Genomic DNA, 24,328 nt, shown 5'->3' on the forward strand with positions numbered 1-24,328 from the left:
CTCTCGGCAAAGGTAGGAGACTAATAATTTGCCATGTTGGTTCAGCAAAAGATGGGTTTTTGCATGAATGCAAGTGGGTATTTCAATCAAAAACGTCCTCAAATGACTATAACGATGAAATGAATGCTGACTCATTTAAAGAATGGTTCATTAAATTGTTATACATTTTGGAAGAGGGTTTGATAGTTGTAATGGACAACGCACCATACCACTCTGTCCTCGCCGAAAAAATACCAAATACATCTTATACAAAGGAAAATATTTAAAATTGGCTATCTGCAAAAAATATACAATACTCAACAAGTGACACCAAAGCCCTGCACACACCAGAGCGATACTCCGTGCGATACTGGAGCGGGCGAGATACTTTTTCTTGGAAATTCTCTTGCGATACCAGTGGTCCGTGCGATACCATGGCGGCTTATGGAGCCGCACACACCAGAGCGAACCGCGATACGCGATACCGAGACGAATGCGATACCGTAGCGATAGTATCGCGGTAACGCTGCATGCACTGTTTGCAGCGCTGTATCGCGGCGATACAAATGTGGCCAAACTATGAACTACTCAGTTTCGTCTGTTCTCTGCAATTTTCAAGCAAGAAAACAGTATTTTATTTATGTGCTTCTTGACTTGTGATTTTATTTGACAAGATCTTAAACCGACGATGCTGGTACCTTCAGGTTAAGTAACATTAATAACAAAAAAGTATCTAACTACAGTATTTCAAAACTACATGATATATGAAATGAAAATTAAAGATACTTTATATAGAATTTATAAAGGTATGAGATTTGACCAAAAATGTATCTATATACATTTACAGAAAAGAACAAAGTGTATTATAGCAAATCATGTCAACTTTTTATGTACTTTTAACATTTAACCCCGAACTTTTAATCCCGTTTTAGCAACTACAAATTTAGAATAGGGTTCGTCTTTATTATTTGTTATTAAACTATGTTTTTCTGAAGAATTTATAATAGAATTCCCAAGCATTCAGACATCTTAGATTTATTAACTATTTAAACTCTTAAACATTTGATTTGAATTAACAATAGTTTTTCCAGTGCCGCTGTCAATCCAATGTTGGGTGATTTCTGAAAGAAAATTATTTAATACTGGTTTGATTCAAATTACTACTTTAATAGTTCATACAATATTGTATTATCAACAAGCACAGCATTATAGAGGTTTTGCTAGTCAGACTAGACGGACTAGAGAGATCGTAGGTACTGAGTTGATCCGTAAATTCATTAAAAAATATATCTACCAGTATTAAAGTGATTGCTTAAAGTGATTGGTCGTTCTTCGGCACTAATCGCTTCACTGTAGTGGGTACTTTCCTTTTCGATAATGCCAGCAATCAAACACAACAACTCGTCAAAACATTCTTGATTCATTCTAAGATATATGTAGAATCTTTTTTCACCTTTTCTTAACTGGGGCTGAGCGTATGGTACTCGCCAAATTGCAGCCGTTCTTTATTGATGTCGTGTACCCAAATTTTCCTTGCTCTTTCATCTTCTAGCACGGCTAGTAACAGAAAAGCTTCTTCTTCATCAGACGATGTCATAGGATTAAGTTTACACACAGTACAGTATACAAACACTAACTATGCACAACACGTTTACGGTGTCCTACTATCTGCCACCAGTGTCGTTTGCCACCAGTGTAATTTGCCACCAGTAGGGTCAGTTCCTGGAATTCCCACCCCGGAATTCCCGCCGTGACCGTTCCTATGTGTCACAACTATGTAGTTGTACCTATATTTTTTTGTATATTAAATAAATGTTTATAACTCCAGTTACAACTGTGAATTGTGGAAATTAATTTTACCATCTGGTTCGGCAAAAGAAAACACACATTTTGAGTCTTTACTCACATAATCGCAAGTTAAACAGTATAGGAATATCTGTGATAAGGTATTTTAAACTATTTTAACTATTTAAAACGATTTCAGTTTATTTATTTCTATGTTCATTTCATGTTTATAGCTCCAGTTACAACTGTGAATTGTGAAAATTAAAAATAACAGACAAAAGTAAATAATCAACTAAAACATTTATGTCAACCAAGCCCGTCTATCATTGAATGAATTTGTTGATTGAATGTTGTTTTATTTAGTAGGTTATTAGTTTATACTAGCTGTGTGCCCGTTCTACGCACGGGAATCTTTATATAGTAGTCAGTTGAAACCTTCTTATGTAACGAACAGCAGTTGGTTTGCATATTTTCAGATATGCTGGCTATTAACTATGGCTATTATATACAAACAAATACATTATATGACAGTTTTAGGTATAAAAAATGCTTGATAAACATTAGTAGGAAATGTGAAAAGTCCCACAATGTTGGGTTTTTGAACGTTTTAAATTTATTTCCTAAGAGTAGGTAGGCCACGTATTCTACGTAAAAGTACTGCTATCAAGGATCGTCAACGAAATTTGGTTATGAATAATTGTTTAGTCCTGCGAATCCAAGAGATGGGCAATTGGTCTTTTGGCTGTACGGTCCAGCGATTGCAGTACATAGCTGTGAGAAGATAAATTGGAAAAGCGATTTGAGCATAGTCCGTAAACCTCTGTTACAAGAATCCACTGCAGTTGTCACTTTACACTTACACTTTACACAGCCGTCATTTAAGTGCCGTCAATGAGTTGAAACCTTTTTTGTAAGCTCCTATTAGTAACGCTTATTTAAAAAAAAATGTAAGTTTCCCAGCCATATACAACACTGATTCAAGGTCTTTTTCCCGGTTATCAAAACTCAAGAATAATTTTATACACAAAGAATCTCTATTTTAATTTACGTTACCCTACAAATTATTGCACTCGCGATTAATTAAATCCGTTATGTAAGGAAAAACGTTTTTAATCTCACTTGGTTTGGATTTGCTTTCAAAACGTAATCGAAAATGGTTGCGGTATTTGTAAACAACATTTGGAAACATCAGTGACAGCTAGAAAAAATAATCTTGATCCGAACAGCTGTTCGTTATTTCATAGATGATTATGTGATAAAAATTGGACAGAAACTTGACAAAAATCGCACAAAATTGCATTTTTGAACGTCCGTAATTTTATTTACAAAGTAGTGAGGCCATATTTGAATGGCTAAAAACACTCTCGCAAATCCGGTAAATACATTATAATGATTTGGATCTTGATAGGTACTCTTGTTTTTCAAGAGAAGGCCGCGTAAAATGGCTCTTTGGCCGTAACAGACAGACAGAAATTGAGATGAGATTTGTTTCGGCTTCTTTAATGTATAAAACATAAAAATAACCTAAAAATTTATGATTATGAGCAATGTACAGACAGTCATACTTGTGCAATATGCATCTACTCATATATAATTAAACTTTGGAAATCTTTGTACAACTAAATCTAGAGTTCTTCTGGACCGATTTATTAATTAACTACAGTACTTAAACCCGTGCGAATTCGCACGAATAATAAATTAGGATATTATAGCAACGTCGTTAGAAGTTGCGTCGTTGTATCGGCGTTGGTCCTGAGCTCGATCCCTGACTATATGTATTCTAAGTTCTTTTTGCTGTTCAGTAGGAATATTTTGCAGGACGGAGTTCATCATGCTGAAAACTTGCGCGTATGGATTAATATCAACCAAATGTTGACTCAAAATGTGCATGATTTCAGTGCTGCAAGAGCTATTAGCTTTGTTTAGCATTCTTTCTTGAACAGCGGTTTTGACGTTGTAGATATAAATTTGGCCATATGTGGGATGCTCCCCTTCTGACGGTTGAAAAGTGCCAATTGAGTTATAAATTGTGTCGTGCACCTTGTACATGAAACCACCACTTATGTTCTTCAATTCTAGCTCGAGCGCTGACCATTGCGAGCGCAGAGTTGTATGATTTAATGTTCTCTTTGTAGTTCCTGCACAAATGATTTGCTCCATTAAGTAGGCTCTGGATATAATAGCTTTCTCGGTATGGTGATAGATTCACTTTTCCTTTATGGCAGCAGGATGAAAATCCTTAGTCTCGTCCTCTTTGTTCTTCTTTAAAATGAAGCGCACCACATTTCTGAAATTTTCATGCCATCTAATTTTGTAAGTACACGTTGCCACTAACTGTTCCAGCTCTTCGTCTGGGCTCCTTTTTTCATTGCTTGCCGTATGTTGACTCGTCGTGTCCGACCCAGGGCTAGTGTCCCACCAGCAATAATGTTGTCGTCGGGTCCTTAGCATGTTAAAACGAAAATAAAATGTGAAAATTTTCTCCCGTCGTGTCCTGACATGCAAACTGTTTACATTATTTTCAAAACCAAACAAAACAGCTGGGATATTTTAAACTAATGTATTGACATCTGTTTCAGAATATAATAACATTCAAATCAATCACAATGTTATCCTTATGGAAGGAACTTTGAGGGCAGCCCATGCCCTTAAAAAGATATATTTCGAAAATCTAAAGCCAGTTTGCACATCTACACACCTAGACGAACATTTTGGTATATAGTATGTGGGGTTCAATCTTAAAACAAAAAAGCCTTATTGTTCACAAAGTTTCATGTCGGGTATATATAGAAGATGGGTCGTTGGAAAGCTTAATTCATGTAGAGTTGCAAATAATCATGAACGTTTTTAGCGAATTTCCTATGTCGCTATATGTGTTTATGTTTTTCATCTCGAAAACATAAAATTTTTGAATTTCTTTTTAAATAATCTTTTTAGTATTTTTTTTTTTAATTTATGACAGTAATTGGTTTGCCAATATGCGTAATCTAATCATGCATATCTAATATGTGTTATTAACAGCATATTTTTATATTGTTATTTAATTGAATTTTCTTTTAGCGAATTTATCTATGGGGAAGTGGCTATTACCGTAGGTCTCATGGTAAGACCTAGGCCCGGGACCGATTTACTTTTTCATTTTGATGTCCCCAGAGGCTGAAAACACCATTTGTTCAAATTTTTATTAATGCAAAAAACTATGTATGTGTGTGTGTGTCCGTCCGGATGATAACTTGAGTAGTTTTTAAGAGTAATTTCAAAGACTAACACTTTGACTAATGACTAATCTGTTTTTGGAGCAAAGCCAAACTTTTGTTCCATCTGCTTTATTACTCTTGAAGTTGAACGCGAATCCTTGATAAAAAGCTCGTGGCTTTGTGCGAATTGTGGTTGCTATTTCCATTCCACAAATGAAGTGGAAAAACAACTATAACTATTGAGCAAATCAAACAAAATGTCGATACTTTAAATTATGCTACTGTAGCCTACAATGTAGGCTAAAAATTGGTTAGAACAGCACTGACTATGTCGTAACACTACAAAACCACAGATAAGAATGAGCGTTTCCGTCATGTATTTCTTTACTCCTATATAGAGTGTTAGAATTTTTACACATAAAAATGTTGCAGGAGAGGGTGATATCACTTTGATCAATTCACACAATCATAGATATTTCCTGGTCCATCGGCCGGTGCCTCGAGGGGTGATGACCGACGGACAAGGGTTGGGGCTGATGACTCACCCAGCCAGGTATAAAGTGGTGGCAAATGACACAAATCCTAGAGTGGTGGCAAATGACACTGGTGGCAGATAACACATATTCCACGTTTACAACTAGAGAGTCTCACAACCACCGTACCCTAAGCTCCTCTGAGTAACCTCTACTGGCTTTCCCGCGCGTCCCTTTCCCGCTCTGGTGTGGAAGCGCCTGTTTCCGCTGCGATATTATCTCCCAAGTATCGCAGATAAAATTCCAGGAATAGTATCGCGCCACTCCAGCGATAAAGTATCGCTCCGGTGTGTACAGGGCTCAAACCAGAACTACTTGTGAGGGTTCTTCCGTACAAAACCCAACGGAAAAAGTATGAACTAGATGTTTTGGCCAATGAAATCTTATCACTGCTAATGTAACCATATCGAGTTAGTATGGGCTAAAGTGAAAGGAGAGGTGGCATCCAAAAATAAAACATTTAAATTAAAGACAAATCAAATCAAAACATCTTTATTTTCCTTACATGTACATTTTACATGGGTACAAAAATAGTGTCAAGTATAAAGTACTAAACTAGCTTAGATATAAATACATTTGAAGTATGAATATTTATTCAATGAGTTCCTCCATTGTATAAGGCGCCTTTCCTATTAAATGTGTTTTTTTTTTTATTTAGATTTAAATAATTTATAATTTGATTCCTCCTTTATAGAGGCAGGCAATTTCCTTAGAGTTTGTGATCCAGCAAAAGTCGGTTTCTTTTTTGAGAATTCCAGCTTATAGGTTGAAGTTACAATATCCTTTTTATGTCTTGTATTGTAACTATGTGGCACAACTGGCTTAGGCTGTCTCTTTTAGCTATACATGCTATTTCAAAAGTATACGCTGCAAAAACTGTTAAAATATTTAGATTTTTAAAGTGAGATTTAACTGATTCATCTTTTTTAAGGTGTAACATAGTTCTAATGGCTTTTTCTTGCATGATTAGAATTTTATTTAAATTTTTAATCGTAGTTGCCCCATATAGTCCAATGCCATAGTTTATGTGAGAATGAATATGGGCAAAATATATTTTTTTGAGTGCATCTAAATTGCACAAATAAGACATTCTTTTCAATGCGTACACTCCAGAATTAAGCTTTTTTAATAATTTTTCAACTTGTTATTCCAACTTAGATGTTCATCTACATAGAGACCTAAAAGTTTGGCTTCAGAAAGTTGTTCTATTGATTCTGAATCAATGATCAAATTGGGTTCAAGTTTCTGTTTACTTTGTTTAGTCGAAAAGGACATAAAGTTTGTTTTTGTTGTATTAAGATTCAAATTATTATTTTTTAGAAATTGTTGTGTATTATACAATTCTACAAAGGCCGAAATTTCCAACTCATCTTTACTTTTCCCCGCCACTGTTAAATTTGAATCATCTGCATATAAACAAATCTTACTCTTTTGAGGATAAACAATACTTTTAGGCAATTCTTTTACATAACATAAAAACAAAATTGGTCATAAAATTGAACCCTGTGGCACCCCCCACTTAATTCTACGTTTATGAGAGTTAAATGTAGTTAAATAATTGTTTTTGTTTGATTTTATTTCAACAAATTGCATCTGACCATCCAAATAAGATTGAAACCATTTTAAGGGGACTCCCATTATTCCAAGACTTTCCAGTTCCTCTAGCAAAATTTAATGACAAACACTATCAAATGCTTTAGAGAGATCCATGTATATCCCTAGAACATTTTCACCTTTTTCAATTGATTCTACGATGGACTCAATGAAGTCAGTAGCTGCTGTTATTACTGATCTTCCATTTCTGAAACCATGTTGAGCATTATCAAATAACTTATTTGCTTCAAGATAATCTACCAATCTAATGTACATTGCTTTCTCATATACTTTTGATACAGCAGGGAGCAATGAAACAGGTCTATAGTTAGATATTTCAGTAACCTCGTTTTTTTATGTAAAGGAATTGCCTTTGCAATTTTTAGTTGACGTGGAAATAAGCCAGACACAAAAGAGGAATTCACCAAATGTACAAGTGGCTTTACTAAAAGGTTCCCTACATATTTTAATTATTTAGTTGGTATATCATAATAACCACTAGACATTTTATTCTTAAGTGAACCAATAATTCTTTCCATTTCCTTATCATCTACAGGAAGGAGTGCACTTAAATATCCTACTTTCAAAAAGCCCTTTTGCTTTATTTGCATCGTTAACTTTATTAGTTGTTCCTCCATTTTTATCTAAAGGTTGCCTAACACTAAAACTACAACATCTATAAAGTAATTATTAAACATGTTTGCAACATAAGTAGGATTTTCAATTAGTTCATCATTCAGTCGAAGACTAATATTCTCTGAGTAAGTGTTTTTTTTTGTTTGAAACTTCATTATTAATTATTCTCCATGTGGTTTTGTTAATGTTACTTGAATTATGAATTTGGAAATCAAAAAACTTCTTTTTACTCTCAGTAATTTTTTTATTTAATATTTTTTTCCTTTTATTTAGTTTCGAAAAAGTACATTTATTTTGTACTTTTCCAGCTATTCTACTCATTTTTATAATTTCCTGTTTTTCTTGTTTAATTTCTGGATTCATCCACAATTTCTTTGTGTTGTAAATTTTGACAAGTTTATTTTCAAAACATAAATTGAAATAGTAAATTAACATTTTGTGAAAAATATTGTACTTTTCTGTTACTGGTGCTAAATAAACATCATTCCAGTTTTCCTTTTCCAGCATTTTATAAAATTGGAGCTTATTTTCTTCTGAGAATTGTCGGGATTTTTTAAAAATGTAATTCTTTTTATACATTTATCTAAAATATTTATTTCTAAGATTTGTTCATCGTGATCTGAAAGCTCAGTTATGACTCCTGTGGTCTTTAAGTCATGGGTTGGAATGTTTGTTAGAATGTTATCAATAGCCGTTACTGAGTTAGCTGTGACCCTTGTTGGAAAATTTACTAAAAATTTCAAACCATGAGATTTTAACAAATTATCAAAATCCTTGCTTTGTTTGCTGTTTACTAAAACATTTATATTAAAATCTCCTACTATTACCACCTTTTTGTTTTTTGATAACACATAGTCACATAGAATACCCAATTGACTTAAAAATTCATTAACACTACTTGCAGGTGATCTATATATACCAACCAAAAGAATTTCATCCCCTACAAAAAATATTTTGAACAACAAAACTCAAACACTTTTTCTTCCCTTAATATTTCAATATTAGCATAATTCACCTGCTTCCACTTTAAACCAAGTTTAGATAGTATCAAAACACCTCCACTTTTAAATTTTCCCCGAGAGTAATCTGAATTTATCATAAAACCGTTTAAATTAAATCTGCTCAGCTCATCAGGTTTCATGTTATGTTCGAGACGTAGGAATTGGCTAACTCAGGAGCTCGCTAACTCGGTCGTGTGTCGGAACTGGCTAACCGTCTCAGTCAGGAATTGGCTAACTCAGGAACCCGCTAACTCGATTTTGTCTCGCGGCGGAATTCGCTAACTCTGGAAGTCGCTAACCCGGCCGCGCCCACTGCATGGAGCGTTGCCAACCTTGCACGACAAAATAATCGTACATTACCGTATTTCAAAATATCAGTGCCAATGAAGATACAGTAAATGTAATTGTTTTTGTTATCAATTTCACTTTTAACAGATAACTAGCCCAAAGTAATTCAAAGACAATTATTAAAAAATCATGAAAAGTGTTTTTTATTTAACTCTACAATGGCCAGTTAAATGTTTATGATTTCGATCTTAAATATAAATGCCATAAGAAAATAATAGAGTTTAAAAATATTGAAAAGGTACTATATAATTAAAACTTAACGAAATTAAGCTAAAACACACGCTAGTTCTCAAACACGGAAAACAAATTTAATCGTAGTGTCATCAAACATCAACCATCAGTCATCAACCATCGTAACTTTCATAACTAATTCATAGATTTAAAATTAAATGTTCGTCGTTGAATCGTCCAACTTACGTGTAAAAATATGACATTAGACTAAGCTTTTATCTAGGCCTAATAGTTTAAGCCAAAGCATTGTAGGCCTACTAGTAAATGGTTGCCTAATTCTAAAATGTGTTGAATTTTTTAGTAATAATGTTACATGTTTCAAAACAGTTTTTAGATTGTACACCCAAGCACCACTAGTAAACAATAGAAGATATAATACTCATATAATAAAACGTGACAGGGTAATTTTGATTCACGATTCTTAATCAACGAATTGACGGATTTTCTTAGTTGGGTTTCCTTTACATTGGTTTCACAATCGAAATAAACTATACCAAGCCATTGCTCGGTTCACCGTTCCCCGGTACTGAGCTACTCAATAGACAATAGCTTTGTTTTTTGATAAGATCAAGTAATTTTAGGTATGGCCACCATTCATAAGAATTGTAACAAACAAGAACGCCTGGGTCGATTTAGAACCAGCCTGGAGAAAAACTCCAGACTTTTAAAAAGTAGGCCTACTGAAAGACGTAAAATTAATATTAATTAAACAAAATTAAGAGGATGACCCGGGTTCTACACTAATAGCCTACGATAAAAGAAATTTACAACTTGTATTTATGCATAGACTAATTTTTAATGCAATCTATGAATAAATTGGGCCTACAACTTTATAATATGGTATTGATAAATATGTATTTAAATTCAATAGCTCTATTTAAAAATACATTACCACTACAATGTATTTCTGGACTGACGTTTAACGTGTAATTTTTATCATGATTTATGATTCAAGGCTACAAGCCCAGTATATAAAATACGAACTCAATAATTTATTTGCAGAAGTTCAAAAAATTGTATTTATTCGAATAAAAGAAACAAATGGCGAACTACGAAAATAGATATTTCATAACATGAAAAAGATCCAAATCAAATGTACATTTTTATCTTTTTGCATACTATAAAGCTACTATTTAAGTAAGAAGCCCAAATATAAAACATACTCCCTTATATTAGTATACTAGCTGGCCCGACAGACGTCGTCCTGTCCTATTGTGGTTTTATGTCACATGCTCGTTCATTTTCAAGATGAGCTCGTTCGCATGGCTCAATCACGTCCTGGTTGAAGTTCGTTCGCTACGCTCACTCATCTTTAGGTTGAAGCTCGTTCGCTGCGCTCACTTGCCTTCAGGTTAGCTCGTTCGCTACGCTAACTCGCCTCCAGGTTGAAGTTCGTTCGCTACGCTCACTCACATTTTGGTTGCAAATTAGCTATTCTCATAACTTAAAAAAATATAGTGCTGCACCCTGTTGGTAAACCTATTGACTTTTTAATGTTATTGAACATCACAGAATCAGATAGTTTAGTTGAACCAGCTGTTAAGATTCTTTAATTCCATTTGAATATGAGTACTCATAAGGTTAACATGGGAAACTCCAGAGCCACTGGGGCGGAGCCCTTTTGACGGATCTGCACCAAACTTCACACAAACCATCCTTGAATAATGCTTAATAATGCCTGAAATCTTCATTACAATCTGTCGAGCGGTTTTGGAGTCCATAAAGGACAAACATACAAACAAACATACATTGGATTTTATAGATATAGATTTCTAATCCTTATGGATCAGCTGAAAACAGTTTTATTGTTAGTTCTGTCCGGTGCACTGTCTTTAGAGGTCGTGTTTTGTTTACAATTGTTTCTTGTTTCCAGTCATTTAAAACCTCGTTTAACCAAATAAAACGTTCTAATCACAACTAATACATAACCAAACAGTAAAGAGCAAATTATGAAGTTAACTATAGAAATAATAGAAACACAATTTTGTCAACACTAGCGATCAGTGTCACCGGACATGAACTAGACGCAAAAAACGAGCTTCAAAGTTTACAATGGGATATAAAGTTTACTTGTGTTGGTTAGTCTATGGTAAGACTATAATGCATTTTCCACCCTAATAATCATGAGAATAATGTTAAACATACTTCTCAATATATTTATTTGATCAACTACGTTGCTCTTACTCCTAATTAACCGTAGGATATGACATTATGGTACCGATACTATATAGGTACTACACTTTCGGTAACACTGGCCGAAAATATTCGTGCTTGGCTCCCATTGGACGGCCCGCGAGGCTTCTGATTGGGAGTTAGCGAGTTCCGCCGAGGGACCGAGTTAGCGACTTCCGTACGAGGGCGGAATTCGCTAACCCGGCTCTAGAGCGGGTTAGCGGGTTTCGGAGTTAGCCAATTCTGAAACCGAACAAGTTAGCGAGTTCCTCTCATCGACCAAATTTGAAGATAGGGCGTTTAACATGGGGTTAGCGAGTTCCAGAGTTAGCCAATTCCGCGGACCCTTATGTTCTGATAAGACTAAAATGTCAGGTTTAATCTCATCTAGAACTATCTATAACCCCTTTACTCTTGATACCAAATTCTGAATGTTTTGGTGAAAAATTTTAATTTTTTTATTTTTTACCATGACTGAATTATGCTTATTGTTCTCACCTAAATGAACATCTCTATGCCTTAAGTTCCCTGAGAAGCCCTCCCCCCCCCAAACCAAAGTTTAAAGCCAAAGCAGGTGTTCTTCTATGCTCCTTAAGACTACTTGTACACTGACTTTCCATAAAATTTACAATTTGATTACTTTGCTTATCCCCCCCTCACTCACAACCCCGTTACTCTGCTTTTCACCCCCTCACTCACAACCCTGTTACTCTGCTTTTCACCCCCCTCACTCACAACCCCGTTACTCTGCTTTTCACCCCCCTCACTCACAACCCCTTTACTCTGCTTTTCACCCGCCTCACTCACAACCCCGTAACTCTGCTTTTCACCCCCCTCACTCACAACCCCGTTACTCTGCTTTTCACCCCCCTCACTCACACCGATTTCTTTCCACTTCCATGAACACCAATGCTAAGGAGCTCTGTGTTGTCAGGCAGAAGTAGAGGCCGAGAGGTAGGACTTACCGCATTCACTAAACTTGTTTGACTTATGTAGTTGTTTGAGTTATTTAGAGCATGTAGAAATTTCTGTATACACGGTTGAAACAAATATTACAAATACAAATTCTCAGTTTTATAACCAATTTGTAAATGTGTTTTAGCATTGAAAGTGGCCACATTCAACTATCCACCTTATGCGGTTTTAGAACCTTTAGATGGAACAGAAGTGAGAATAGTAATTGAATATGCTCGACTACACAACTGCTCCATACAAGTAGTCACTGATCAAGCAGAGTGGGGCCAGATCCATGAAAATGGAACAGGAAATGGTAAATTTTGACTTAGACTAAGTATATGCGATCAGAACGAGCAGTTCATTGCTTAAAATGAAGCTCATAGATAGTCATGATGGAGGGGTGGGATTCACGCTTAGGCGCTGACCCACCTGGGGTAGTTTCTGTTGTTTTATTACCAGACATAATAGCTTCTGAAATATACCAAGTTAGCAGTTTGAAGGCCGCACCGTGTTCCATACACTCCGCCCATCAATACCTACTCCAGCACCGCTGCACACATACCAGAACTGGAGAGCAGTGCTGCAGCCTTACCATGATCCATTCACTCCGCCTGCTGCCTCGGCCTCAGGTCATCCTAGTGTCGCTGCTCCCCGACCCTAGGGCAGATATATATATACCACAGATAGCAGCACTCTGCCACCATAGATCGGCTGCCTTTAGTGATAACAGTGGCACCCCATGTAGGCTGTGACTAAAGGACGCAGTACAGATTAACTGACTCACAGCGGTCTTAAGGGAAGGGTAGCCCTGAGGGGCTTACGCTTACCTCTCGCCACCAGCTCCTTGCTTTATAGTAACCTGTTTTTAGCGAATTTCCCTATAGGGAATAAGCTATTACCGTAGTACTCATGGTAAGACCTGGACCCGGGACCGATTTACTTTTTCGTTTTGAGGTCCCTAGAGGCCAAAAACACCATCCGTTCAAATTCATATATATTATATGTCATATATATTATGTGTCCGTTAGCACGATAACTCGAGCAAAAATCATCCGATTTTTAAGAAATTTGGTACAAACGTGTAAACCTACATTTATTCGAACGAGTTCGCGAACCAGCATAATCGGACTATGGGAACTGGGGTTTATGGGGGTTATATGGGGTAAAAATTGGTTTTTCCCATTTTTGACCCTAAAAACTTAAAATTTAGCATTTTCTTTCCAAACTATTTTGTAGAGCTTAAAAAAACAAATAATTTGGTATGAAGCGTGGTTATGTGCCTAAAAGTTACGGAGAAAACTCCAAAAAACTGTAAATTTAAAATTCCCATGTTATTCTTATGGAGAATAAGTAAACCATTGGTTTTACCATTGGTTTTGGTTGGTTTTGATTTGGTTTTTCTGGATTTTTGTTTTATTTTGGCGTTGAACTGTTGTAGTTTGCTTGTTTATGAACATATTTTGATCAAATTTGGAAAATGCATTCATTTTATACTAAACCATTAACATAAAAAAACACCCCTTTTTACCCTCCCTGTTGCAGCAAACCTAAGTACTTATTAAACTAATGTTATTTAAATCTATATAAATAAAATTACAGTTTTGTTTGTACATTGCTTAGAATCATGCAGTTTTTGGTTATTTTTACGTTTCATAGCCTAAGAAAGCCGAAACGAGTCTTATCTCAATTTCTGTCTGTATGTCTGTTTGTCTGTTTGTCCATTCTGTGATTCCATCTGTGACGCCAAAATGTCATTTTACGCGGCCTACTCCTAGAAAACTAGAGTACCGATCAAGATTCTAATCATTTGTCTGTATTTACTGGATTGGTGAGAGTGTCTTTGGCTATAAAAACATGGCCTCGCTTCCTTGAAAACAAAATAACGAACCATCAAAAACCCTATTGTGTTAGATTAATGTCAAATTTTCTCCTAATGTTTACTATTACTTTTTATGAAATAACGATCAGCTGTTTTGATTAGTTCTCACTTCTAGCTGTCACTGATATGTTTACATTAAAAGTTATTTACAAATACCGCAACCATTTCCGATCAAGTTATGTTAGCACATCCAAACCAAGTGAGATTAAACCGTTGTGCCTTACTTAACCGGTTTAATCAATCGAAAGTGCAACGATTGTTCTTGAGTTTTGATAACCGGGGAAAATACTGTGAATCAGTGTTGTATTAGTGCTGGGAAACTTACATTTTTTTTAATCATCGTCATCAATAGCTTACAAAAAAGGTTTCCACCCATTGACGGCGCTTCAAGGACAGTTGTGTAAAGTGCAAAGTAAAAAATCACAACTGCAGTGGGTGAACTGCAGTGGGTGATCGTGGATGTTGCTGCGATCTTGGAAGATGTTTCTGATTTTGCTGTGATCGTAACCTGTAGCTAAACTCGCTTTTCCAATGTGTCACTTTTGGTTTCTACTTACTTACATTTCGACAACGATATCGGTACTTTTCCTACTTAGGAAGTAAAACTACAAACGTCCAAAACCTCAGATTTTTGCGTTTTTTGTCACATTTCCTCCGAATGTTTGCTAGATATATGTACCGATTATCGTTTAGAGATTACGTAATCTTTTAAATAAGAAACCTTTGTTTGGATAAAGGTGGTTTCTTCAAACTGTCATTAATATGTTAACATTAAAAGTTGCTTACAAATAATCTAGTCCACTGTCAAATGTACACCCGTGTGCTCCTTTATGAGGCAGGTGTGGGAGTAGTCTTAATCTCTTCGTTTGACCTTTGAGAAATACAATTTCGATGGTGGCACTCTTGAAAATTGTGCGTTTGATCGCTGTGGGTAAAAACAAAATGGCCGCCATTTAAAATGTTTAAAGTCAAATTCCATGAAAACCAGCAATTAAAACAAAATTTTGCAACTTAATATTTAAAGTCCTTTTTATTACAAATCGAATGACACTTTATTTGCGAAAATCGGATAATAAATAAAAAAGTTATGTTACTTTCATTATTAATAGTAATTATCAAAATAGCAGTCATTTTGAAATGACAAAGTTAAATTCAATAGAAACTAGTGACAAAAAAAAATAAAAGTTACATAACTTTTTTATTTATTATCCGATTTTTGCAAATAAAGAGACGTTCGATTTGTAATAAAAAGGACTTTACATATTGTGTTTCAAAGTTTTGTTATAATTGCTGGTTTTCATGAAATTTGACTTTAAAAGAATTTAATGGCCGCCATTTTGAAATTCGATGAGCCTGATCAAAGATTTTTTCGGAGAATGTTTATAGTTTCAGACTTAAAGTTTATACCAAGTTTCATAAAAATATCTGCAAGAGCTTTTGAGTTATGAATTATTTTCAAAAAATACAAAATGGCGGATTACAGCTAAACTAAGCCGAAATCGAAAAAAATTTTGTACAACATTTTCGACTTACTTTTGCACATAGAATTTGAATCTGCATAGCCCGTTACGCTTTACTGAAACACCCTTTTACTTTTTGAAATATTTAACTGTCCTGGGACATTACATCTATCCTGATTAATTTAATTTATGAAAAATATAAAATTATGTGTTATGAAAGAATGGTTGATCCTACATAAAAACTTTAAGCATATTTTTTGTGCAGATTTGAAATAGCTACATTTTGGTATCAACAATTCTTTCATAGCCCTAACGGTTACTGACATAAGTAGGAAAACAAGTTTGCGACGGCGGCCATTTTGTTTTTTTCCCCACAGGGTTCAAACGCACCATTTTCAAGAGTGCCACCATCGAAATTGTATTTCTCCAAGGTCAAACGAAGAGATTAAGACTACTCCCACACCTGCCTCATTAAGGAGCACACGGGAGCCTGTATATGTACATTTGACAGGGGACTAATGGGAAATAACTTTGATTTTCAAAAAAAAAAAAAAAAAAATTAAAACCAAGGGAGATTAATAACTTTGGTACTGTACCACATCAAGTGAAAGTTTTTTGAGCAAACCATAGTGAGTTTTTAAAGCTTTACGTTGTTAACGTTACATGTTACATGTTTTGTGGCCTGTGTATTTATTTATTTATATATTTGCCAACGGATTAACACCTACAATACAGTTTGATTAGAAGGACAGTTTGAATTGGTCGTAAGTACTATAGTTCTTTTCTTAAATGTAAACGTTGGTTTATGGTACTGCTACTTTTCCTTAGAACCGGTGGTAGCAGTAAGAATAATTTTTATGTACAAACACATCACTATTTACAACTATAGTTATCGTTAGTGCTGCACCTTATTTCTTATTAAATTTAATTGATGCCCTACTGTATAATTTTTGCGTTTTCTGTCTGGACTCCAAAATGTTAGTTTATGCTATGAAATGATAAAAATTATTGAAAGATTTTTTAGCAAACCATCATGAATTTTTAAAGCTTGACGTTGTTAACGAATAAATTTTTTGTGGACTGTGTATTTATTTACTTATTTATATATTTGCCAACGGATTTACACAAATTTTACAGTTTGATTAGGCCTAAAAACGATTATCATAACATTTGATGACACTATCAAAACTTTCAAATAATTATTTTTTTTGTAATTTGCTTTGGTTAAAGCGTAGCAAATCCCCTAATTCAATTCTGCTATTGTGTGTGTATGTCTGTTGGTAACGCATTAATGTCCTTATTTCTCAGTGTTTCGTGGAAAAGACAAGAGCACCTTTATTAATGAAAATTTCAACCCGAATAAAGTGTGCAGTAGTGAGGTTGAGGTAGTATTTTAACTACTTTTAACCAGTGTGAAAAGTAACTTTCAATTACAGGCCTACCTTAGGGCTATGCCTCATAGATCTATAGCAATTCCTTTTATCATTAGATATAAAATATGGACTAACACAATCGGGTGACATTTAATTGCGAAGCCTTCGTTTTGGCTTTGAAACTCTCAGACATGGTAGTTGCGAAGGTTTATATGTATTCCTATACAGTAATAGTTTTGCCAGCATATCTGGAAAAATGCACACTAAATATGCAAACCAACTCCTGTTCTGAATATAAGGTTTCAACTTACTACAAGATTCCCGTACGTTGAACGGGCAAACAGCTAGTAAGGAATAAATGTGATATTTTTAAGGATACATTTTAGTGTTAATCCAATCAGGCAAATGGAAATTCGCTTAGTCTGCAGGTTTGCTGCGGCGGGGGTATTTTTCAATTAGCTTGCGGCCTATTTCATTTACCCAGTTCATGCCTTCTTTGCACCATTGCCCAGCAGTTTCCACACCCAGGACGATTAACTTGTATCCCTTTGACTTAATATTTGAGTATTTTGTATGTTTTCTCTGGTTAGCCATTTCAGCTGCTGCTTCGGTTTGCTTTTTTGTTTGATTTATATAACTTTCTGCGTAGGTATCAGAGCAAGTGAAATCCCAGATTAGACATTGGCCCTTGCTCCAGGGGATGATTGTGGCTCCATCTGGCCGCTTCCCATCGTTTCGGTCGAGACCTGTGGGTTCCAGTTGGGCTGGGATGTCCGCACACACCAAAGCTTTTTTTATCAGGTTGTTTACTTCAGCGTGTCGAAAAAATCTTCCAGAACTTTTGATACAGGATAACGGATGTAAACCTCTCTTGTCCACAATTTCACCACAGACACATTGAAATTCTTGGCAGAGATTACAACCTAATCTAAGTCCAATACTAATTTGGAAGCTTTTGTCATCCATAAATATACCGATGTTCTTTAATGTAACCATGCTCCAGATTCTTTTCTTATGGCATTCATTCTTGCTAAATCTTGAACGTTTTTGAATTTTAAATCTTTTCTTTGTTCTTCATTCACAGATGCAGACAGTCCGCCATGGAGTTCCGCAGGGGTCGGTGTTGGGGCCCCTCTTGCTCCTAATATACTTAAGGGGTCTGCCGGACTTGATGACTGTGGGCAGGGCGGCATGTCTGTATGCTGATGATACTAATATTACCATTGATGGAAATTCCAAAGAAAGTATTGAAGCATCATCATTGGTCAGTCTCCCATCATAAAAAAAGTTTTAGATAGCAAAAACCTTCTTTTAAACCTTGAAAAATCTAATTTTGTATCATTTTTTATAAAACAAAACAAAAACAAATTAATTCTAGACATAATCGTAGAAGATTATAAATTACAGCAGGTAAGAACATACAAAATTTCTTGGTTTGATAATTGATCCTGATGTTGAGATGTAAAGATTGAGATGGAGTTTGGAAATCTAACCTGGGACAAATATGTTGATCATGTTATCAAAAATATGTCTTCTGGAGTATCTGCTTTAAGACAAATGTATAAAGCTTGCAGCTTAAAAACATTATATCAATATATTATGCCTGAGTTCATTCTAATTTAGCTTATGGAATTAGTATTATATGGAAGCAACTACATCAAAAAACGTAAAAAGGATTTTATCGTACCAGAAAAGGGCAATTAGGGCAATGTTTAATTTGAAAAGGAAAGATTCGGTAAAACATCTTTTTACCGATCTTGGAATACTGACTGTTCATGGACTATATATCTTGGAAACTTTTATTTATGCGAAAAATATTACAAAAAGTCAGGTATCAAACAAAATTAGTCATAATTATAACACTCGTTCTCAAACTAAAATTGATAGACACAATCTAGAATTTTATAAAAAGAAAATGAAATTCACAGGAAATAAATTTATGTCCCATCTACCAAAAACACTTCTTTTGAAACTGATAATAATAATAACTGAAAATGATACAAAAAAGTCTAAAAATTGTCTAAAACAGTATTTTTTAACTTGCCCCTTATTTTCTTGAAGAGTTTTGGGAGAACAAATAAAATAAATATTCGGTTTTATTTTTAGTTCCATGTAAAACATTTTATTTTGTAAGATTTTACTCTATTCCTGTACAATTGTACTTATAGTGTGGTGGCTTAGCAAAATGATCGTGACCTGATGGATTAAAGCTGCAGCTTTTGGACATTTCTTCCATACCCTAAATACAAACAATTTATGGGGGGGTGCCCGATTTTTAGGGGTGCCATCTTGAAATACGACGCCATCTTTGTTTTCTTTAGAGAAATTGAACTATTCATTGAAAATGGCCTAATATCCCCCAAAAGGACAAATTTACGCCATTTTGTATATAACATGTTTTGTTCACAATTAAATTTGCTATAAAATGAGATAAAAACCACTTTGATAACTTAAATAGTCTTGAAGATATAAACTGTTAAAGTTGAAAGTGTGATATATTCCTCTAACTACGTGTAGTTTTTGCTATATATCACCCAAACGGTCAACAGAACGTATCTGTTATTATGATATATTTTATTCGTAACTAAATTTGCTACAAAATGAGCTGAAAATCTCTAAATTAACTTAAATAGTTCGGAAAATAGAAACCGTTAAAGTTATAAGTTTCTTTAATTTCTGTATGCAATAGGTCCGTGTTTCTTAAAAGTCCCCGCGCTTTGTTTTTTCTGCACGTATTGCGTCAGAAGACTACAACTTCACACATAAATATTGGACCTAAAATAGTACTTTTTAAAGTACTTCTTGACTTTTTTCCCCCAAGGGGGGTCGGTCCACAAGGAGTAAGTTGAAAATCTTAAATGAAAGCATAGGCCATGATGCATATCAAATTAAAGAGATTTACCTGTAGAACGCGTTACCACAAACTGCACTTTAAAAGGACAAGTGGGTTAAAAGTTAGACAATTTCATAGTTTTGCTTATTTATTTAATAATTAAAGGTCAACACCAGTTCATCTCATTGCATAACATATGTGGTGCCACTAAACTGTCTAACACAATAACCATGTGTTCTGTATTTACTTTAATCATTTGTTTATTTTTTTGTTATCCTAGCAACCTAGGTAACAACAGTTTTAACAACAGTTTTTTCTGATTTGAATCTAGTGGATTACACTACTTAACTATTCTCTGTAAATTAAATGACCTTTTACTAGAATGATTTGTTTTAGTGCGTCTATCCGCTAGAAATGGTGACCCCGACTAACAAGTAAATTATTTCAAACTAAATTGATGTTTTTCCTACATTAAATTTCAACCTTCTACCAAAACTTCATTTATTTTTCACCTTTCCCCAAATTATCGTTTTACGCCATGGACCAAGAACTTTTGGAGCGCCTAGCTCAATTAGAGAGTGAGAATGCCAACCTACAAAGACAACTTCAAGATTTGAATGGAAGACAAGAACAAAATCACATTTCTGTACATCCTCAAGAAGCCAACCTACCTGATCTTCCACCAGTTCTACCACAGCATCAGCCAGATCATACAGCCCATTCCGACGAACGACATGAAGATCATCACATCCACCGGGTAAGCATAAAACTTCCACCATTCTGGAAAGAGAAACCAAGGCTCTGGTTTGCCCAAGTTGAGGCTCAGTTTACACTGGCTCACATCACGAGTGAAACAACTAAATACTCGTATGTAATTTCACATCTTGATGAGCGCTATGCTAATGAAGTGGAGGATCTTATAATAGATCCACCTGTTGAAACTCCTTACTCTACTCTTAAGTCTGAAATAATCAGACGGTTGTCTCTATCTGAGGAGCAACGCATTCGTCAGCTATTGATGGAGGAGGAACTAGGTGACAAAACTCCTTCTCAGTTCCTACGCCACCTTCGATCACTAGTAGGTTCGACCACAATCCAAGATAGTCTACTGAAAACTATTTGGATGCAGAGACTTCCTGCTCATGTACAAAGTATTTTGCAAGTCCAAACAAGTGCCCAAACTGACACACTTGCAATTACTGCCGACAAAATTCTAGCAGTCCAACCTAACGCATCTTTTTGCCATTCTCTCACTAGTATGCCTACATCTTTGAATGCCGTTAATTCACCAAATCCTAAATCTTCATTTTCTGATGACCCAAAATTAACTGAAGTTTTATCAAAATTATCTGCTTTGGAGTTGCAAATGAAAAATATGCGTAAAGATGTTGATTCCCTACGTGACAGGCGACCTAGGTCACGTCAGAGGAGTTTGTCTAGTAGTCGTTATCACGCAGGTAGCTCCTCTGACACTACAGAGCAAACCAATCTATGCTGGTACCACAAGCGTTTTGGCTATCAAGCTGAGAAGTGCATTCCACCATGCAATTTCACTTCTCCGACAAACTCCAAAGGCAGCCAGTGATGGCGTCAGCTGACTGCCAAGCTGGAGGGCGCCGCCTACAAATCGTCGACCGTACAACTAATACAAAATTTTTGATTGACACTGGATCCGACATATGCTGCCTCCCTAAATCATTCGTTTGTAAGAACCAAAAGCATATAGAATATGAACTTCGTGCAGCAAACAACTCTGCCATTCACACCTACGGTATGATGACATTAACATTAAACTTAGGGCTGAGACGAGCTTTTACATGGAATTTTGTCATTGCTGATGTTAATACAGCGATTATAGGCTCTGACTTTTTAGCACACTTTGGATTGCTTCCTGACTGTCGTAATCAACGGTTGATTGACAGTGTAACAAACCTTTCTGTTCTTTGTCAATGTACCTCAATCCCTCATTTCAGCATCAAAACTATCACACCCAATTCTCCAACTTCATCAATACTGGCAGAATTTCCCATGATTACCCGACCCTCTGGTACACCAAGAAAAGTGCTCCATTCAACCTTGCATTTCATCAAAACGACCCCTGGCCCCCCAGTTTCATCTCGTCCACGTCGACTCGCCCCTGATCGGCTTGTTATAGCCAAAGCCGAGTTTGATGCCATGCTCACCGATGGTACTGCACGTCGATCTGATGGACCTTGGTCATCACCCCTTCATATGGTCCCTAAGAAACCTGATGGATGGCGCCCCTGTGGAGACTACCGTGCTCTCAACGCTAGGACTATTCCTGACAGATATCCTGTTAGACATATCCACGATTTCACCCATTCTCTCAGAGGTTGCAAGTATTTCTCTGTGATCGACCTAGTGAAGGCCTACACACAAATCCCTGTCAACCCTGAAGACATCCCGAAGACAGCCATTACAACCCCCTTTGGATTGTTTGAATTCCCCTTCATGTCCTTTGGCCTCCGCAACGCAGGACAAACTTTTCAGCGTTTCATCGATGAAGTCGTTTTTGGTTTAGACTTCTGCTTTCCTTATATAGATGACGTCTTAGTTTTCTCTAAGGATGAGACTGAACATGAAGCCCATCTACGAACTCTATTCAATCGGTTTTCTGATTATGGCATACTCGTTAACGTAAATAAGACTGTTTTGAAAGCTCCAAAGGTTACCTTCCTAGGATATGAAGTATCGTCTGCTGGTACTCGACCACTTCCTGAACGTGTTGAGGCTCTGCAACAATTCACCCGTCCCTCTACTGCAAAAGGTTTGCGTCGTTTTCTCGGCATGTTGAATTTCTACCGCAGATTCATTCCTTCAGCAGCCAAGCAACAAACAGCTCTCCATGATGCCCTCTCATCTCTACGTGGAAACCAACCTGTAAATTGGACTCCTGAATTGGATGCTGCATTCTTATCCTGCAAAGAACATCTCTCCAATGCTACCTTGCTTGTTCACCCTGACCACAAGGCCCCTCTCGCATTGTTCTGTGATGCCTCGAGTACCCATGTAGGAGCTGCTCTCCAGCAGATGGTTGACAATAAAACATGGGAACCTCTCTCTTTCTTTTCACAGAAACTGACACCAAAACAATCCCTTTGGCCAGCCTATTACCGTGAGCTTTTCGCTGTATATGCCGCCATTCGTCACTTTCGTCACTACCTTGAGGCAAATCATTGCATAGTTTTCACAGACCACAAGCCAATAACATTTGCCTTCAGTCAAAAACGTGAAAAACTACCTCCTGTTCAGCAAAACCAACTAACATTCATTTCACAATTCACTACAGACATAAGACATGTTTCTGGATCGGCCAACCTAGTAGCTGACGCATTTTCTCGTGTAGATTCATTGTCAACTACGGCTCCCAGCATTGTAGATGCCAAAACTTTGGCACATCATCAAGACTCTGACCCTGAGCTACAAGAGATCCTTAAGGGAGAGACATCTCTTAATTTGAAGCTTGTCAAAATTCCTGGAACAGACCTTGATGTATACTGTGACACAACAACTTCAGTACAATGACCCTTTGTCCCTGAGCCCCTTAGACGCTCAGTTTTTAATTCTATACACAATCTAAGTCACCCTGGCATCAAAGCTTCGGCAAAACTTGTTTCTAATCGCTTTGTTTGGCCCCGAATTCAACAAGACTGTCGAAACTGGGCCCGAGCCTGTGAGAAATGTCAACGTGCTAAGATCTCCCGTCATGTATTTACACCCCATGGATCGTTTTCACTCCCATCATCAAGATTTGATCATGTTCACATTGACATCATTGGACCACTTCCACCATCCGGACCATACAAATATTGCCTAACAGCTATCGACCGCTACACCAGATGGCCAGAAGTTCATCCATTGAAAACCATCACCGCAGAAGAAGTAGCTGAGGCTCTGGTGATGTGCTGGTTTTCCCGTTACGGCTCACCCTTGCGCATCACAACTGATCAAGGACGCCAATTTGAGTCAGCATTATTTCGTGCCCTTGGAAAGACCTTCGGTGTAGAGCGAATCAGAACTTGCGGCTATCACCCTTGTGCTAATGGTTTAGTCGAGAGATTCCATCGGCAGTTTAAGGCAGCTCTCATGTGCCACAATGATTCAACATGGCTTGAAGCACTTCCCATCGTACTACTCGGCATTCGCAGCGCATATCGTGAAGACCTTCAGGCATCTACTGCCGAATTAGTTTTTGGCCACCAACTCCGTCTACCTGGAGAACTTCTAGACCTCCCTCAAGACACAACTCGTGAGGAGGACCCGGCTGACTATGTAGTTCGCTTACGTCGACACATGTCAAATTTAAGACCTGTGCCCACATCTTGGCATG

At 36.3% G+C, this 24,328-nt stretch overlaps 1 protein-coding gene across 2 annotated transcripts in view; it reads left to right on the forward strand.

Moving 5' to 3' along the window:
* LOC128983345 (uncharacterized) overlaps positions 1-24,328 on the forward strand; it is a 135,976-nt gene that overhangs the window by 34,703 nt on the left and 76,945 nt on the right. Inside the window, exon 3 of one of the 2 annotated variants that reach the window (XM_054402604.1) lies at positions 12,578-12,745. The exons of the other annotated variant lie outside the window; for it this stretch is intronic. Within the exon in view, the coding sequence (XP_054258579.1) occupies positions 12,578-12,745 (168 nt within the window). The remainder of the gene's footprint in view (positions 1-12,577; positions 12,746-24,328) is intronic. 2 annotated transcript variants of the gene reach the window in all.

Source organism: Macrosteles quadrilineatus, unplaced genomic scaffold (assembly GCF_028750875.1).
Source record: "Macrosteles quadrilineatus isolate MER2022 unplaced genomic scaffold, UCM_ALF_1.0 Scaffold_1__1_contigs__length_201487025, whole genome shotgun sequence".
NCBI lineage: Eukaryota > Metazoa > Arthropoda > Insecta > Hemiptera > Cicadellidae > Macrosteles > Macrosteles quadrilineatus.